The sequence below is a fragment of the Echeneis naucrates genome, chromosome 23, assembly GCF_900963305.1.
Source record: "Echeneis naucrates chromosome 23, fEcheNa1.1, whole genome shotgun sequence".
Classification (NCBI taxonomy): domain Eukaryota; kingdom Metazoa; phylum Chordata; class Actinopteri; order Carangiformes; family Echeneidae; genus Echeneis; species Echeneis naucrates.
In genome coordinates, this window is record NC_042533.1 from 4,695,873 (window position 1) to 4,715,771 (window position 19,899).

General features: G+C 40.1%; 1 protein-coding gene across 1 annotated transcript in view; it reads right to left on the minus strand.

Moving 5' to 3' along the window:
- The window catches only part of apaf1 (apoptotic peptidase activating factor 1), a 33,773-nt gene that overhangs the window by 12,114 nt on the left and 1,760 nt on the right, over positions 1-19,899 (minus strand). The window contains exons 3-26 of the mRNA XM_029495530.1: positions 19,512-19,701; positions 19,102-19,299; positions 18,735-18,924; positions 18,480-18,592; positions 18,210-18,341; positions 17,813-18,051; positions 17,164-17,331; positions 16,890-17,021; positions 16,620-16,733; positions 16,262-16,446; positions 15,952-16,078; positions 15,475-15,600; positions 15,167-15,307; positions 14,944-15,069; positions 14,430-14,576; positions 13,779-13,907; positions 13,183-13,314; positions 12,444-12,563; positions 12,163-12,288; positions 8,094-8,219; positions 6,503-6,634; positions 6,280-6,405; positions 4,234-4,359; positions 2,595-2,741 (exon numbers count right to left, since the gene is read on the minus strand). Coding sequence (XP_029351390.1) covers positions 2,595-2,741; positions 4,234-4,359; positions 6,280-6,405; positions 6,503-6,634; positions 8,094-8,219; positions 12,163-12,288; positions 12,444-12,563; positions 13,183-13,314; positions 13,779-13,907; positions 14,430-14,576; positions 14,944-15,069; positions 15,167-15,307; positions 15,475-15,600; positions 15,952-16,078; positions 16,262-16,446; positions 16,620-16,733; positions 16,890-17,021; positions 17,164-17,331; positions 17,813-18,051; positions 18,210-18,341; positions 18,480-18,592; positions 18,735-18,924; positions 19,102-19,299; positions 19,512-19,701 — 3,492 coding nt within the window. The remainder of the gene's footprint in view (positions 1-2,594; positions 2,742-4,233; positions 4,360-6,279; positions 6,406-6,502; positions 6,635-8,093; positions 8,220-12,162; positions 12,289-12,443; positions 12,564-13,182; positions 13,315-13,778; positions 13,908-14,429; positions 14,577-14,943; positions 15,070-15,166; positions 15,308-15,474; positions 15,601-15,951; positions 16,079-16,261; positions 16,447-16,619; positions 16,734-16,889; positions 17,022-17,163; positions 17,332-17,812; positions 18,052-18,209; positions 18,342-18,479; positions 18,593-18,734; positions 18,925-19,101; positions 19,300-19,511; positions 19,702-19,899) is intronic.

Genomic DNA, 19,899 nt, shown 5'->3' on the forward strand with positions numbered 1-19,899 from the left:
GGCACATTTTACAATCCCGCTGATCCTCCATAATGAAATCTCTCCCTTACACCAGCTGAGGATAAATACAAACCAAATACTCTCATGAGGATGATGATTGCCAAGCCTTTTTTCAAGGCTTGGCAAAGGACAGCAAAATAATTACAACGTTCCACGAATTTAATTTTTTTAGATGTCAGTATATTATGTTTTAGACCATGCTGGTGTTCTTGGTTCATATTTATATGCAAATGAAGCTTCTTTTTTACTGCCACATCTACAACTCAGACGTAGGAGAGATAAGGTATAAGAGACAACAACGGACTTACTACCAGGTTTGTGTAGAGTACTATGTCTGAATACAATTACCAAGTTTTAATTTCAAGACATGAAGTAATTGTAAAAGAGCCGCGCATGGAAACCATGGAAATCATTAAAACTGATAGACAGCTAGATTATTGTCCTGTTTCTTCACCCTGAAGGGAATATTATCTGTCATGAGTGCTCTACACTCATGATAATTACTATGACAGACACGATGACCTCACATAGCTGTCTGACCGACACACAGTACGATTAATCAATCAAAGCTCCCCACTTGGTGAGGGGGGGGGTTATCCTTTAAGACAGGCATAAGAATCCATCACTGCTCCCGACATCCACATGCTGATCGATCAAGTCAACTTCACTTTGCTGGAGAGTGAGTGAATTTTAAAAAGAAGGAAGAAAGAAACGTATAAAATGAAGTAATGGAGTGATCTAGAAGCTGATTGCCATGATAATTTAGATTTTTTTGTTGTGATGGAAGACAGAGCTGATGAGTGCCTCTCTAGTGCTTCAATTTGAGCATGTGTGTAAATAATGCTCCCTGAACGAACAAATAGAAGAGTGCTCTTCAACTGGAAAGCAAATTGCTATCAGGCTTTTGAGGGCAGTTTAAGGGCTAGAACAAATACATATCTACCTTATGAACAAATTAAGGTACTTTAATTTTACCCCAGAACTAAAATAAGAATACATAAGCAATGCAGCATAATTATCTCTTATCCATTTACAACAGACATATCTACATTGCAAAAAAATTTTTTGTGAGAAGTGCAGGAGAACAGGTCGTCCAGTCCTGTCGGGCCACAAATGACTGAAATGTATATGCTTTGTTTATTGTTTGTCCAAAGTATTAATTAAAAATTTTAATTGGCGTAGCATTCATATATACATCCATCTGCAATTTAAGGAATAATTTCACATTTTGTGAAACAGGATAAGATGTCATTCCAGGATTGCTACCACTCTCATATACGAAAATTGAGCCAGGAAATGTTTAGATTTGCAGCCAAGAAACGGTTCAAACATATCCTTAAATCCTCAGGGAATTATTGATCTCATATCATCAGAATAAATTACTTGACTAATATATGATTATACAATGCATCTCCATATTGATAGCCTGGTACAGAGCCATAAGTGTTCTGTATGCTCTCCAAATGCTGTGTTTGCTTCACGTGTTGTAGTACAATTGCAACTCTTCTCTACTGGGAAAAGCAGTGAATTCAAACCTTGAGTTCTTATTCTCACATATGACACTTGCTGCTGTGCCTGGTGTTCTTTCAAGCATCCCATCTTTTCATCTTTTTTTTTTTTTTAATGGCCTTCAGAGAGCTTACTCTGCCCTTTCCACTGTATGTTCAATAAAAAAGAAAAAAAGAAAAAAGATTGGTGTGACAGCTGAATGTTTTCTGAAAATCTGCAGATACTCTTATACAATATTTAAAAAAAAAAAATGTCTGTAAGCAAAGGCCCATTTGGGGCTCTCATTTACAGGCTTAAGAGCCTCTCAAAAGAAACTTGCTGTAGATGAGCTTATGTTGTTTTTGTCCTTCTGTCTATAAAAAGCTGGAACAGCCGCATCCACTGCCTTCAACAGGAACATCTCTGCCGACCCACACAGGCAGGTATAAACAAAAGTGCACATGCGCATATTCACGCACAGAGCACAACCCCACACACAGTATCAGGCGTAATCTGTGATATAAAGCCTCATCGATCAGAACTGCTCTCTCATGAGGATTACATCATTGCCCAGCAAATAGCCAATCATAAGCCAGCTGAGACTGTCCGCTCTGTGACCCCCATCTTCTGTAAAACCAAAGGCAATAAGACACAGAGGCAGCGCACGCACACACACTATTCCAGTCACGTCACAAGGAGTCATTGATATCATTCTCCGGGGTACTGAGCATCTTTGTATAAACCTTAGCCACAGCAATACTGTCTCTGAAATACACACGTATGCATTGCTTAATATGCTGTTGAAAGGAATTATACTGCATAACTCTGACAAGGTGCATTTAGGAGTATACATGGTGCAGTTAATGATGCAGAGTAATGCATTATGCAACGCAATGTAAAATAGTTACATTTTAGGAGTTTCTTTTTAAAAACTGTAAAGCCCCACTGGGGGTAAATAAATCTCTAACTTAATTATTTATTATATGTGTTTTGGTTTTGCCCTTTTAATATAAGAGCCCATTAAATGGGGAAAAAAAAAACAAACTTATTATTAAATTGTTTTCCATCAGCTCAGGCAAACACTTTGTGATGTTGGGGATTCATACCTTGATATAGCCGCCAGTTGAAACCAGAAGGGAATCGTCTGGGGAGAAGTGCATGTCAGTCACCCAACCTCCGTGGAGTGAGTCCATACCGTCTTTGCTCTCCTGAGAACAAATCTTGAGCAGACAGCCTTCCTTGACACTCCAGAGCTGTAATATATGATATGATATGATATGATATGATGATATGACAGCCAAACATTATACACCAAGTAAATGCCACTAAACAATGAAAGTATTGGCATTTAGAGATTTAGAGCTGCCTGCGCCATCAACGCAGACGAGGGCTTTGGTTTAAAAAAAAAAACCAAAAACATCTTGCGGCCTGAATCAGTGGATGTGACCCAACTATGGAAATTAAATGGTTGTGTATAATGACTACACACTAGGAGACACTGTCCCCATGTCTCTGCTATGAGATTTGACTGTAATGCCACATTTGGGTCATGTGAAAACAGCTAAACTGTCTTCATAGCTACTGAATAAATACCCCTGGCTTATGATTTCAGATTATGTAGACCAGGTGATAAAAAAATCTACAAAGTCTAGAATGAACCTGAAAATCTAATAAAACTGAATTCACTCAGATTATGAGTGTGAATATATACAGTAAAATTATGATTTGTGATTGGACAACACTGGTGCAGCTCATCATGTCTCTTGCAGCTGTTATGCAACTGTTCGCATGCCACGCTGCCTTGACAATGACACATCACATACATACAGCTATATTTAACACTTGGCATGCTTTTGTGCTGAATGACTCAGATTTGTTTCCATAGAAACAGGAGTCTGGTTTATATAATTGGATGTGATGGATTGGACCACTTCTGGATAATGGAGCAGGTTCAGCCCAGAAGGCATTAACCCTTTGGTGACTGATGCTGTGCCATCATGTGTCGCTGCAGGCTGAATGGTGCCGGATGACTTTTCCTCTCAACATCTTCTCTGCTGCTCACACAGTCTAACGTGTCGTTTACTTCATTTGTGCGCACACACACTTGTTTTTAGACAAACAGTGTCGATTCCAGCCTTGGGGAACTAATTTGGCAGCTTGAGGCCTCTCCTTCACCTCCCACTGTCAGACGTCCCCTCCTCTTCCTGCTTCCTTTCATCCCAAATTGTCACACAACCTGCACCTCCTCCCACTCCTGCAAACCCTCCTGAGCGGAAGCACCACCACCTTCCTTTCATCTCGCCCCTCCTATGTAGTCTACAGCAATCAAGATGTATTAGCAAACATTCTCTAAATGAGTGATAAGATATAATTATGGGGTGATCTCTAAGAATAAATGGTGACTAATTGCATATTTGTGAGTTGCACAACAAATTATGTACTTCAATGGGAATTTCTCATACTCTTAACATAATATCATTTGGTGGGGTCATTGTGACTATCTTTAGGCAGAAAGCTTATTAATAAGTCTGCTTAAGCTCTCATTTGTAGCTTCTTTCCATCTCTTTCAGACCTCCATCAGTCCCTCTATTTTCCTTTTGCTGCCTGACTTTTCTCATAATTCCCACAAATCTCTTTCCACTACACAATTTCACCATTTGCTAGCAAGAAATTCCTCGACCAGCAACTAACAGTAACCGATTACATGGTTGTTTTAAATTAATTTAAATTCTTTTGAATGCATACCCGGATCTCTCCGTTGTCGTCTCCAGTTGCAAGGCATCGACTGTCCCAGGAGAATCTGCAGCTTCGGACACAGTCCTGATGGCCGCTCAGTGTGTGAACACACTGCCAGGACTCACAGTCCCACAACTAAGGGTTAGAGTTAATTAGCAGGGTTAGCAGAAAGGATATCATCAATAAGAATGAAAAGCAATAATCAGTATATCAGTAGTGCATGAATCTTTAAATGATGAAGAACATCCAGAAATGTACACATTCTGATATAGTCACTGCAATAATTCGAGTGTAACCTTTTCAGAGGAAGACTGCTCTACCTCTTTCCTTAACACAGGGCAGGTAGACTCTTTGGACTGAGTGTAATTTACTTTTGATGAAATATCATTATAGAAGTCAATGTGGCCGTTTTTATCTCGGAGTATTATGTAATTATAATAATAGTTTTATTTGGTCACCACCTGTGTAGGGGGGCTATGAGGACAAATGGATGTACCAAATGCAGAGCTAATGTTGTTACAGCACATTATATGATTGATGCAGCTGTTAATGAGTGTTCCCTCCCTCTCTGCTTTTGTCTTTCCCTTGCTTTTTTTGTGAGGGTCCTTATTTTCACTTGACTCCTATCTGTATCTTGTTGGGGGGTTTTTGTTTGTTTGTTTTTTTTTTTTGCATTGTTTCTTTCCTTTCCTTTCCCACTTTAGTTCCTCCCTCTGCGTTTCTACCTCGCCCTCACTGTATCCTGTGCTGCAGAGAAAATAACACAGCTCATAATTAGACACTTCATTCGGCAGATGGCTGAATATGTCTGCACACAAAGTCCAATTCATCTGAAGGTCAGCAGGGAAAGAAAGAACAAGAGAAAAAAGGAGACGGAGGGAGAGAAAAATAGAGGAGAAGGAATAAGCAGAACACAACACCCTCCTTCTTTTTGTAGTGCCCAACACAGGCACTCATGGCTGAGCCTTTTGGCTTGACCTCTAGATACATGGAGGCCAGGAACTTTGGTGTTTGCATGTGCTTTGAGCTACCAAAACCCCCTACTCAAACTGCAGAGCAAAGACTGAGACCGGCTGCTAGCAGGGCTCAAAACACACACACACAGACACAAATAGAAGCACACACACTTCAATTATCATCTTTGCCAAATCCATAAAACACACATTCTCTCTCACTTCCATCCACTGACAGAAACCAGGTTGGCTGACGACCCAGTGGCTGTTTTCTACAGTAAACGTTGACCAAAAGCATTCCCGTGTGAAACTTGGTGAAAGTGGCTCCAGATCAACTGCCTTAACAAATGCCCAAGAGAAAAACTTTGCATTGTTTTCTTTTGCTGGATATTCGAAACTCCATTTGTCATCTGAGGTTGAATATTGGATGGAGAAAACATAAATCTAACACATAACTCACAATCACTTATGATCCAAGAAGATGGATGACAGTGAAAAAGAACCAGTGTCAAAGAGCATGCAGCACCAGTAAAGTTCAGATTGTACTCTATGGCACATTTAACGTATTGGTTGATGATGAGTGGGAAAAGCAGTGATTTAAGAGCTGCTTGTGGAAAACCGCATTGCCATGCCGCCTGAGTCAGTCAAAGTCAGGCCAAAGTCAAACACAGTGGTACTGGTAAATGGCAGCCTGGCAAAACCTACATCCAGACAGGAAGGTGGATCGGTTGTCAGCCTGCTTGCCAGACTGTTGATTCAGCAAGTCCATTGGCTGCCATTTAATCAGTTTAAATGCTCTTTGAACATGGATGTAGGAGGACAGGCTGACCTGCAGCTAACTCACCAGGCCTGGGGCCAGCAGCTGCAAGCTAATTCCTAAGGTCCTGCATCTCCCTTATGGGGAAACTTTTAGCCTGAGATATCACCCGCTGCAATGCATCCATGTGTATGTGCTGCAAGTAATAAGTTTGGAAGCAGGTTAGAGGGAAGATGCCAATGTGTAATAGGTCAAGTTGTTACTGGCAGCTCAAACAGATATGTCTCATCCCATGAGGATGATTTTGAGTGTTTGTGTGTGTGTGTTAGTGTGTGCGAGTTGAACCTTAACAGTCTTGTCAGCAGAGGTAGTTGCGAAGAAGCATCCATCTGGTGAGACATGACCGGACAGAATGGCTCCCTGGTGAGCCTCGATATCCTGTAGCTTCTCTCCAGTTTCTATGTCCCACACCTTATGGCAAGCAAGGAAAGGAAGACAGAGATTCTCCAATATTCAATTTCATGCTACTGTCGACTATGTCTTACTTGAGTATTTGCCAGAGATTTACCTTGACAGTACCGTCGAAAGACCAGGACAAAAGTCTTGTGTTGGCCAGTGTGTTGGAGAGCAGAGAGAAGCATCTGACTTGCTCTTTGTGACCCTCAAGTACTCGAACCTCCCCAGACTGCCACCTCCATACCTACAGGGCGAGAGACAACCAGACAGGGAGACAAAGAACGATGAAAATCACTCAGGGTTTTAACAGCTCCATCACAATAACCACATTTATGGAGTTATAATAGGATTTATTTAGCATGTGATTATTTTTTTCCATAATTTTTGCATATTATGTACAGGGCAAGTCTGTGAGGATTTGGTGCTTAAAATCTAGCCCAGACATTGGTATTTCGCTGTTCACTCAGTAATAAGAGGATTACAATTATCTTTTATGTTTTAAGCTTTAAGTTTGAACAGCTAAAAAAAATTTAGGATCAAATGTTTTGTTTTGTTTTTTTTAAGATTAATGTTGGAAGGGGACCTATATAATTAAAGTTGGTTCATCAGCAGAGATACGGAGTGAAAATTCAGGTCTTTTTCAATCTTGTGTTTTATTCTCATAGTTGTGTCTACAGTAGACCCCAGTGTAGTAGTATTTTGCTTGTCTATCTTTTTGGTGTTTTCAGTTTTCTGAATTCATGCCAATACATTTTGACATTTGACTGTGGATCAGCACGTATGTCCACAGATGGTTTTACATAAATATGGAGGTAGGTAAAGCTGAACTGAGCTTAAACAGTTCATAAGAGACAGAAGCATCCACATCATCCTCATATGCCCTTATTTGTAACATTGCACCTTTTCCTCTCCTGAACACAACCTGTCTTGGGTCAAAACAAATACACATCTAACATACATTCACTCTGCATCTGAATTAACATCTAAATACACACTTCCATCACCTAGTGAGCAAATGCCAAACACCATGAATTTGAAAAGCTTCTAAATAGGCTGTGGACGGTTCAAGAAATGTGATGTTGTAGATAGCTGCAGCATGCATACAGAACAAGATGCTGTGTTGATGGAGAGGCGAGGATGTGCTGCAGAGGACCAGGCTGTCGGCAAAAGAAAAAGATGAAGAATGAGGAGGAGGAGACTAGAGGGGAGGTGAGCAAAAAGGAAAAGTGAGCAACAGAGCATGAACAGTGGGGTTGACGGAGCATAATGGCCTGAAATACACATACATTCTCATGCACATGGTCAACACAGGAAAACAAAACAAAGGAAAAGGAAGGTGAGGAGAAAAAAAAAGGGGGAAGAAGAATGAGAGAGTGAAGAGGCAGAACAAGGAGCTTGTAGAGTGTAACAGGTAGGTGAAGATGAAAGCACCACAGAGACCTGCAACACTGTGAGGATGAGTGATTTAGCAGAGCGGGCAGTTTTACACAAGGTGAGGAATGGGTATAGGGAAGTAGAATAAGTGATGGCAGGGGAGGAGATGAGAAGCAGGTTGGGGGAGGAGGTGGAGGACTGCACCATGAATTAGGCCGGAGAAGATGGTAAGGATGAGAGAGTAGCTGATGAATGGGAGAAGCCCAAACAAGAAAATGAAGTGGAGAGAAACAAAAAGGCACGAACAGCTGAAGGACGGAGCCACACACCCTAATGGTCGTGTCCTCAGAGGATGTGATAAGTGTTTGGCCGTTCTGGCTGAAGTGGCAGCGCAGCACCGTCTTGGTATGTCCCTGCAGAGTGGCCAAAAGCTTCCCAGAGGGCACTTCTAACACCTGGAAAAAGGAAACAAACAAACATTAGCCCCAGAAATAAACATCAACCGTGTCTCGGGTGCACATCACATGAATTAAGCCAGCGCTTAGTCACAAAAATAACTCCACTGTGTGTCTAGAACATCTACACAAGCTGCAAATGAGAGCTGAGCACGTTTCTGAAAAAAAAAAAAAAAACCCACATTTTGAGGGAACACTAGAGGAGGAGGGAGGTGAAGTGCCACTACTGGTTTGATGTTGATAAGCACATCAAAAAGAAAGTGGAAGGGGGGGCCTTTGAGTACGGACACTCAGTCTGGTCCAGACTGCAGAAGGCTGCGGAAGGTCTGTCAGCCCTGCAAACATTGCTGGGGGAGTTAAAGAACAAAACAGCTTTGATGCTCAAAGGACCCAGCTCGGATTAAAAAAAAAAAAAAAGCCATTAAATAAAACCAAGTCTGCATCTTCTGAATAATCTTCTGAGGATTCTAGCAAAATCTGATTTATTAGCTGTTTTCTAGTCATTGGCAGCAGACTGACTGTCCATGTGGCTGGTCTAGCACTTTGGTTCAAATATTTAATAATAAGTATTCAATGCCAATTTTCATGTTCCCCAGAGGACCACAGCTAAAGATTTGAAGACATTTCCTCTGATGCCACTTTGTTGAGTTTATGTAAATGCTGAACTGATTTATTGATATATTGACACTTTGATTCATATCTCATTGAGGATTAATTGCAGTAGTTAGCAATTGATTTTTAATCTGGTGCTAAAATTTTCATTTGTGCAATACTTTCGTCTCTCACAAAATACCTGCTCAAATTAAGATCTTCCCTTCAGTCTACTGCATGTTTAGCAGTAATTAGCCAAGTTTTGCAAACTAACACAGTTAACTCAGATGGGAAATATAGTTAGATTACATTAGCTAATCATCAGCATGTTACCACACTCATTTTCAGCATCATTATTCTTATTCTGACACAAACACAAGTGCCACCATCCCAAAGTGGATCATCAAACTTGTAGACTGTTTTGATATGTTTACTACTCATCAAGTATTATGAGGTGAGAAATGTAGATTACAGATTCAATTATAAAGTCTACAGTGGTGAAACCTCTTTCCCATTAACCTTTTGATAGATTTATCTGGAGATATAAAAAAAAAAAAAAAAAAAATCCAAAGCACAACAAAATTCAAAACAGAGAGAAATTTAATAAATAAAAACATACCGTCTTCAGATCAGCAAAAGCACCTGTAGTTTTTAAAATATAAAATACAGACCTATGACACTCAGGATTTTACCAGGTGCTAAAATGTTTTGCATCTTGGAGGACATAGCTGAAATCACTGAGCAGAAGAAGGCCCCGGGCACGGTAAACATGTTTGCCGAGTTCTAAGCACAGAGGTGCAAGTTTCAAAGCCTGTGGGAGAACACTTTGGAAAGCTTCTCACGTCTATTACAAAAAATATAAAAAACGCTAATGTAAAGAGGAAACACTGGACAATTTGGTGGTGTGGCAGAAACATTTCAGTCTTTATATGTTAAATTAACAGATGAAAGAGGTGACTGAATGGTGCTGCTTTATGTTTTAAAATGTCCTTATTGCGAAGACAAAACTAAATGAATTTTCAACACTACAAAGCACAAACATGCACAGAGATGTTGCACTTAGACTGCCATACCTGCACGCTGCCTCTGCTCAGGCCTACAGCCAGAACAAACATAGCACATAGCACACACACGCACACAAGTACACACTCACAACTGCATACTTTTACACTCATAAAAAAAAAAAAAAAAAAACTTTCTGTTCTCTCCTGCACAACGGTCATAAAGATGTCAACATTTACATCAGCAGAACAAACCAGTTATTTCATACTAACTGGCACTAGGAGCTGTGAGTAAGTCCTGAACTGAGGTTTAAGAAAAGCAGGTAATCTTTTCTTCAGTAAACTGGGTATAAATAAGCCCAAATGAGAGCAGAATGCCTTCCACTGCAGCAATCGGCAGCGTCAGGAGCAGCTCCAGCACTCTCTCTGGTGTCAGCTCAGGGGACTACAACAGGATGTAGGACAGGATAAGAACCGCACATAAGAAACATCGTTACTTTGTGTAGTTTGTGCCCATCACTTTTTGGTCCTAGAAAGTGTATCTCCACAGCAAATATCTCATATTTTAATAATTAACATCACCAATCATTTGTACTTGTTGAAGTTGTTGAGTGGAATAATACTTCTCCAGACAGGAGATAAGAGGTAAGGAGAGCTGAAGGGCCAGAGATGAGCTGTAATTAAAACCATTAAACCTGTATTCATTAAGATTGCAGGACCTTTTAATCAATTAAAGCTGCTCTGCTGTAGGGGGCTGCCCTGACTGAGGCACAGATATGTCAGGGTACTGTGACTAAGTGAGTATATTTGTTTCAATATAGGACAAGAACTTTCACAGATGTCATCCATTGTTGTTGCTTGTGTGTGCAATAGACACATTGATTCACAAACACATAGCTGCCACAAAGCACACCAGGGCTATGTTCTCTCCCTGCAAACAGCAATTTATCATCCAGACAGAGAGCAGTGCAGCCCAGAGACAAGGACAACAGTTGGAACAAAAGGATGAAGAAAGATGAACAAATCAAAAGAGGGAATTTAAGAAAGAGAAGTATATGACAGAGCGGACTGAAAGCTGACCTGACATGCAGCTGACAGGACAGATGAAAAAGGGGTGCTAATGTCAGATCAGCAAAAGACACTAAAGATTAAAAAACACTGAAACGTAGACCTACTGCCACACTCACATATGAATAAATGGACACAAAGACACAACCTTATACACAATAAGTGTGTGTATTACCGCTGGTGGAAATGAAACCCTGATTTCCGCCATTGTATTGCAGCTATTTATTTTCTGAATGAACCTACAACAAATATTTGAAAACTCATGGTCAATATAAAATAGTTGCTTTTTATGTTCCGATTAAACAATGAAATATAACGTAAATTTTTTGTAGAGCAAACTAGTTCATCTAACTTTAATCAAACTATTCCTGCAGTCTGAACTGCCAATAACAAAACTTGTATAATTTTCCAAATTCTGAAAAAATATTGGAGTATATCTTACATGGAATGAATTAGTGCTGCAATTGAGTTCTTTTCAGTACTCGAGTTGTTAAAAAAAAAATCTGGGGGGATGGTGGATTTGGTTAAAATAAGAAGGCAGTCAGGTAGCCTCATATTCAAATAGAGAAATGTTTACAAGAAATGTGGCATGTTACTGACCAAACACTGTAATGTTATTGCTGTAAGGATAGAGAATCTTTTAGCACTTATTTTAACAACAACAACAACAACAACAACAACAACAAAAAAGACAGCATTATAAATATGTTTTAAAAAGTATTAAAAGCACAGCAGCTTGTTCTTCAAGTAGTTAGGAAACTACATATGTTAATGAAAATGCCAAACATTCAGAGAACAACTGAATATAAAATTAAAAACAGCTTTATGGCTGAAAATGGTTTTCTCATCTTCCTTTTAATACCACTGTTTAAACATTTAACAAAATACCCTAACTCTAACCCTAAACCTGAGATTTTTCAGAGACCCATAGAAATGTCAAAATTGCTCGCACTGGCTGGCAACTTCTAAAGTTATTAGGTTAGATTTATTCCCAAAGGGGGATGATTTTGACCACCTTTATTTCAGGGGGGATGCCATCCCCCCTCATCCACCCTCATTCACCCTCAACTCGAGTCCAGGTTATTTTCATTACAAATTAATCCCAATTTGTCCCCACAATTGTTAGTTTAGTCTGCCTTAATTTCCTGTCAGAGTTAGACTGCAAGGGCAACATTTTTCCTTTTCTTCACTATTTCCTTCCAGCATTGAAATGAAGTGTTTAAATGGTTTGTCATATTACACTGTTGTAAAGATTTAAAATGACTTCATTGTGTGTTTTCTACCTGCACTGCGCCGTCCTCTTGGCCCAGAGCGATCATGGCAGGGTGCCTCCACAAACAAGTACATCGGATCCTCGACGACTTCTCTTCTGACTGGAACAGCACTAAATCGGTCCTGCAGTCACGCACCTGACACACACACACAGTTTATATATAAGAACCTGATAAGGGTATAGTGCATACTTTTCTACCTGTTCTTTCACACACAAAGAAACATCCTGCTTGAAATAGTTAGCTGCCTTTTATTTATTCAAACCCTTTCCCTAACTTCCTAGGAAGCTCACCTGCAGTCTATTGCAGTTGTCCGCAGCTGATACAATAATTTCTTCCTCACTGAAGAGAACATCAGAGTCTCTCTTCAGGCAGACGGCTGAGGATGTATGAATCCTCTTAGTTTCCCACATCTAAAATGAGAAATTAAAGAGATGTAAACTTTGATTTGTGTTTATTGAGGACTTCCATTAAAAGAGCAAGGGACAACATTGCTTTTAAGCTATCTCATGCTATTCCTCTTATACGATTTCTTTGTAACCTGAATTCACACAGAGAAGTTGACCTTGAGCAATAAAGTCTCACCAGTGGTGAATTAGTTAACATAATCAGTTCTTTTCTTTGTTTTTTTGTCTGATTTTTCATCATTATGTTCTCGACAGACAAACATTTCATCTTATTAGGTTACATGCAAAAAATGTCATTTAATTGCTTTTGTAATTATTACTGACAATGCTTCAGCCTGTTTGTGTGTAACATATTGCTTAGTTTGAGTGGGAGTGATGAGTCATGTCATGCTAGTTAACAAGTTAGCAATTAAAATGAAAAGATCCTAAAGCAAGCTAAGTAAGTGCCCTCATAGGTCATCATAGAGTCTGTGTGTATTCTGCATCCACAATGCACTGTTGCCTAAAATGGGTTTCATTCATACAATAAGGCTGTATCAATCCTCAGAATTCTTCACTAGCATAAAGTGAACAGCTGGCTGGAGAAGTATAATGTAGCCACAGTGTATCACACAGTGAGTCCTACCCTGACAGTCTGGTCATCAGAGCAAGAGAGCAACTGTGAGCCATCAGGAGAGAACTGAACACGATGGACCCAACTCAGGTGCCCACTGCAATCAGCCATCTTTTTATTGGCCTCAGGTCTCAGGTCCCACAGCTGGAAGATGCACGCACAAACTATTTTACTGCGATGCACAAGTATAAATCATGGGAATGTTTTTGACCAGTCATTTGGACACAATGTTAAAACAACTGGTCCAGATATAGAGGAACAGGACTTGTATTTCATTTACTTCTACCAGATCATTAGTTGCTGGAGTTGCAATGAAATTTAGTCACAATTGGTTCACATCGTGAAGGACTGACCTCAAAAGCCATTTCAGAAATGAAATGATAAAATTTGACACGGGCACCAGAAATGCAGATGAGAAAATATATAAGTCCTAAACATTATAGGATGAAGAAAGCAGGAAAAAGAGAAATAGGAAGAGTTAATGTCCCACTGACAAAAGCCCCGTTTCTCACCCCTGCTGTTATGTAGACTGACATTTTTAAAATATTATAACAAATATAAGGATTAAATATGGAGTCATTGTGTGTCTGTGAGAGTATGTACTATACCTCAACAGTGTAGTTAGAGAACGCAATGGCCAGCAGATTACTGGTGGGACAGGCGTGACAGTATTGCACAGTGCTCAGGCGATTAGTTCTGATCTCCAACAACATGTCTGACGTCTCCACATCAAACACCTGAGGAAAAGACAAAAAACATCTTTGTCTGCTTTACCTTTACACTTGGTGCACATCCTAATAATTTTATAACAAAATATGTCATTTTTACTGGATTATAAAAATGATATTGGGATTAACATTAAAACTTGGGGCAAATGCGCCCTTCAGACATCTCTGCAGTGTTAGTCTGAATGTAGAGGACGCAGACAGACTGATTAAAGGACAAGACTGACTGACTTTGGAGAGCACAAGAGAGGAGGGGCTTTTCAAATTCACAACCAGGACACACACTTTTTAATACATCTCGAACACAAGCTGACAAACAGCTTGATGTTCCTGTCTCCTTCAATGAAATGGCACTTTGGCAATGAGGACAGTGAGGACAAAATTAACTATGTGGTCTCAAATTTTGGTCTGTTACCTCTGAGAATCAGACAACAAGGTAGATTCCTATCTGCCATCACACCCACAGAACAACACAGCTAACACATTAAAACCTGTGGATGTTTCAAACAAACATCCACACTTCTAAACACTCACCAGAACAGCATTCTTGGCAGCACATATGATTCGTTTGCCATCGGCTGTCCAGGTGCTGCACTTGACAAGGACCTCTCCATCGTTCTCTGCGAACATGATGCTTACATTGATTGTCTTCCACTCATTGGCAGATGACACCTGAAATAGCTGCATAAACACAAACCTGATGTTTAGAGATACTAGAGTTTAGTGAAGGAGCAGTTTTGGATTCACAGAAGTGATTCATGGTGATTTGATGAATAATAAAAATTGTAACTGTTCATCTTTTGACAATGTTTTCATTCTGCTTTTCCAATTCTATTCAATTAACAGACCTTGTATAGTTTTGTAATTGTGTGCCATGGAAGGCGAATTGTGATTTGTGCTAACGTATTTATTTGTTGACAAAACAGAGAATTCTGAGTAGAATAGAAAATTGTCACGAGGATATGTTTTTCTAATTCTACGAAATAAACCAAAGTGGTGTTTCAATGGTTACCTCTTACTTTCAAGTGTCTAGTTTAATGGCACTCACCTTCACTGTGCCATCATTGGATGAAGTGGCCAAATAGGTGTCATCAGGGGAAAAACAACAGTGGTTAACAGGCTCGAAGTGGCCAAACATGGTGTTCTGGCTATTTGGCCTGTTGAGGTTCCACACCTACGGAAACAGTAAAAGTACAAAATTAAAAATTTACATTTACATAAGTCACGCGACATGTATGTTATGTATATTAAGTAAACACAGACTTACACACCTTGACATTCATGCACTCATCGTTGGAGCAGGTGGCCAGGAGGAGCTTTCGTCTTGTGTTCGTAAACTGACAGTGATTGACCTGCTCCTCATGCTCCTCCTCAAACACCCTCAGCAGATTGGCTTGCTCCACACTCCACACCTTTGAGATACAATAAAATTCAGGATAAAATTTTCAAAAAAGCTTTGTTATTTTAACATCACTGTGTACCATTTTTTTTTCTTTTTTTTTTTTTGAAAGGTGTGTTTACATTTTTTTTTACGCATTCAAATTGATCATCTTGGACAATTCAACCATTATCTGCTTACCTTTACTTTCCTGTCACTAGAACAAGTTGCCAGGAGACGGTCATCGGGGGAGAAGGCGCAGCAGAGTACCTCGTCGTCGTGGGCCTGGATCTCTGTGAGCTTCTCTCCTGTCACGCTTCTAAACACCTGAATGCGCACAGGTGCCATCACAGCGGTTACATGACAGTACATAGATGCAATAAAAATAGTGAATTTCTTAATAGGGATAACATACTCACTTTAATTGATATTTACACAATGAAAAAAAAACAAACTGTAAATACTTCATTATCATTCTTGGTGCTTTCCAAAGTGCTTAAATTCCCTTAATTTTGCAAATAGCATTCTGTGAGCAATGCTGCATATATATAAAAAAAGACTTCTGGCATCACTTTTCATATCTTCCAGTTTTTTCTCTCCATGGAAGCGATTTGCCCTTAAAAATCTTCATACACACATGCTCACATACTCAAAAATACACTCAAAGAAACAAGACACCTTGAGTGTTCTACTTGCTCCACAGGTGGCAATCTTGGCTCCATTGTTGGAGAAGCACGCTGAGTAGATGGAGCCCTGGTGGGGGTGGATCACTAGACGGGACAAACTCTCTACGCTGCTCTTATTCCTGGATGCACACACACACATAGAGAAAAGTCCACATTAGAATTAATGGTCTGTGATTACTAGCAAGCAGGAGCCATTTCTTATGAAAAAAAAACAAGATATAATCATCTTTTTCAGATTATGAGAGGATTTTGTTTTTATTAGATGGTTTAAATCCAAGTGCAAGAATGATCTGGATGCTTACAGCCAGTCAAAGTAGAGTTTCCCTGTGATGGTCAGGTTCTGGGCCTGCTGCAGAGCCTGTCTGTAGACCTCAGATGTTTGTGGCTGAGACAGAGCGAGTTGCACCACATCAGGGAAAGGACGCTGCTCCAGTTGGTGGCCATTCAGAGACAGAAACTCCTGGAACTGACTGCGAACCTCACTGTTCTGGAAGGACAGAAAAAAACTTCAGTTCACAGCTGGCCAGGAGAAATTAGGACAACTATTTTTCAGAAATGATTTTAACTGCTGAGATTTCATCTTGAATCAGTGCTAGATTCCAACATATATTTTTGTGTAAGGAGAACATTTTTGCCATTTCCATATTGTTATCATCTCACCTCTTTGTCCAGAATTGGTCCATATTCCATATAATCATTAATGAGGTGGGCTGGACCCATTATCCGTGCTTTGATGCTGACCCAGTTCAGAGAAAACATGAGGGAGTAAAGCTCCTAGACAGAAGGATGAAGACAAGAGTGACAGGACAAGGTGAGCAATAAAATCTTGGCACATATCTAAAAGAATAACTTCTTACAGCTTGTTATTTGGTTTTAATTAGAATTGATTTAAGTAATAAATGTATCTGTATTTCTGCATGAGTGTGTTACCTGGGTCAGGTTGGCTTTGGCCATGTGGTAGGTCAAAAATCTGATCCAATAAAGACTTTCCTCATCTCCTGATGTAGGAGGACCATTTCTGTAGTGCTGCTGATACTGACGTACCACTTTGGTGTGAAGGTTCTGATATTGAGGAAAGTGCTTATTAATGGCATGTTAAAATCTTTGTAAATCTGCTCCAGTGGCCTCTTAACAGCTCTGGCCTATGTGACAACCCCTGACCACTAAAAAAAAAAAAAGAGAGAGATTTAGTTTGTGGACTTGCCTCCAGCTGGTCGCGATTCTGCTCCACCAGGAAGTCCAGCTGCAGGTCATGAAGGTAATACAGGTAAGGTTTATTGTGACTGTCAACGAAAAGCAGAGACTTGTTGACAAACTCCTGAAGAATGTCCTCCACCTCTTCTGGCTCCAGGTCCCACAGAATACACAGCACCTGGCAGAAGGAATAACAATGCATGTGAAACCTTTTAAGTGAAGGGAACCCATTACCAGATTTGTTCTGAAGTATTTGTGAAAAGTCCTTTAAAAGTAACCGAATAAAACAATGTCCCTTTTAATGCAGTGGTGCTTTATCAAATTATTTGTTACTAGTAGTATTATTATTGTTATCTTATTTTATGTTCTACTATCTTCTACTATTTCATTCATTTTATTTATCTTTTACTTGTATTTTTATTATTACATATAATGGATGTGACCGCTGATGGAGACCAATATACAATTAAGTTTTGTTCTATGCCAAAGCATGTGAAAGACAATAAAATTTGATTGACATTGGCATATTTAGTTTTCTAATCCAAAACCACAGAGAGACATTTGCCTCTTGGTCTTAAATGTTTGCACAGTTGTAATGTCTGATATCAAAGAAAGAAGAGCTGAAAGTCATGGAAAACATTCTCACTGTGATGTCAAACCTTTGCTGGGATTTTGATATCCTTCTCTATCACAGTGAGGTCCTTGTAGAGTTTTCGGTGTTCGTCAGGCAGGACCTCAAGGCTCGCAGCCATGGCCTGGTCAAGGGCATCATAGTCGTAAGATGATGACTTCCGTATTCGCTTGAACTGCTTCTGCTGCAGCTGACTCAGGTAGTAACGCCAACGGTTGGGTTTCTCTTTGAGCAGAGCCCCGATCAAGGACACCACCAGAGGGGAGCCTGAAATGGAGAGAAGGAGGAACACAAGGTTCATTTCTCATCTTTTTTTGTTTTCTTTTCTAAATATTTAATAAAGTTACATACGTAAGAGTAAAATTTTTACAAGCAGTGGAAACAAAATGACACACCACATATACATAATGTTTCAGTTGACTGACCTTTACATTCTCTGACAATGCTGCGAGCTTCCTCTGGTAGTGAGTGAGGCTTAGTTTTAGTGTAAAGACTGAGGATCTCCAGTGCCTTATTTTCATCCAGACCACTCTCCACTTCCACCTCATATTTAGCACCTACAAAAGAAATGGATATCTATAACGCACACATTTTGAAGACACGGTCTATTCCCAAGGTACAGTCTATCACATAGGGTTTCATTCAGTTAAGTTCACGTGTGTGTGTATAGTGTCCAGATTAAAAGGGGAACATACCACTGACTGAATCAGTAAGGCTCCTATTTCTGGTGGTCAGAAGTATCCGACAGTGGATATCAAACACCCTCAGCACTGCACTGTCCCAGACGTCATCAAGGATCAGCAGAGATCTAGAAGCCGGGTGGATAGAAATTGAATATTTTTAAATTTCTGTGATTTCATGAAATCATCTCTGGGGTTTTGATCCAATATAAAATTGGCATTCCAGATTTTATAAAAAAAGTGCATCAGGATTATTTGAGAGTGTGCAACCTTGGATATCTACGCAGCATTAGGAAGCGCAGACGCTCCTTGGCTTCATCCAGAGAGCTGGGTGGTCGGTTAAGGCATTGACCATTCAGACTCTGCTCGAGACGGAAACACAATGACTGGATCTTCACCAGAAGGTCTGGTTTGTCGAGCTGGCCAATGGACAACCAGTGGATGCCTCCAGGAAAGCACTCTGAAGATTAAGGAAGGGGGAAGTGGGGGGGAGAAAGTGGGGCAGGGGGCAGAGGCAGAGCAGCACTTTGGGCAACTGTTTTTGAAATTATAGAATAACAATAAAGAATCAGTCCAGGATTACTCCAGTAATTGCTTCTGTGTGTGTAATGTGTGCTAATAGTCAAAGACAATTCACCTTCGATAATCCCGTGGTTTCTGACAGCCTCTGCAGCCAGAACAGATTTGCCTGAGCCAGCCATCCCAAAGACTGTGACCCAGCCAGAGTCCTTCTGCAGCTGATAGAGTTTCTCTCTAACCCGGTTCAAAAGCTCCTGTCGGTTGACAAACACCACAGGCCTCTGTGGGACACCACCTTCACTCAGTACCATCTTAACTATAACACAGGCAGGAAGGGGATTCATATTAAGGACAACTTATAGAAATAATAAGAAGATTTAGCTGTATTGACTGGACATGCCTTATCAAAACAACACTGCTACACAACCACCAGCTACTGCACATTATATTTTTGCACCTACATTTACAGTCTCCCACACACTGACAGCACACTCCACTCAATTGACCCAAAATCTCTCCCTTCCTCACCATAAGAGGTCAACCCATCAGAGGAGTTGTTCTGTGCATATGAAAGGATCTGTGGTAAGCCGTCATGAAGAAGGTTAGCCAAGTCATCGTATGCCTCCTTCACCAGAGCATTGTAGAAGGAGATGTAGGCATTATTGTCCTTCCTCAGCAGCAGCTCAAGCAGAGCCACAGCCTGATCCTTCCTGGTGGGCTGATTTGAAAGTGATAATGGAGAGGAGATAAGGATAGCATAGTTAGCATTTACGGGGCAGCTATTTCGAGAGTTTCTCATTTGAGATGGTGAATATTTTTATGATATATCATTACTTGGTTAGAGTTAGTGTGCATAAAAAGAACACTGTGGGTTATATTTAATTACACTTTGTTTTTGTAATATTTGCTACACTAT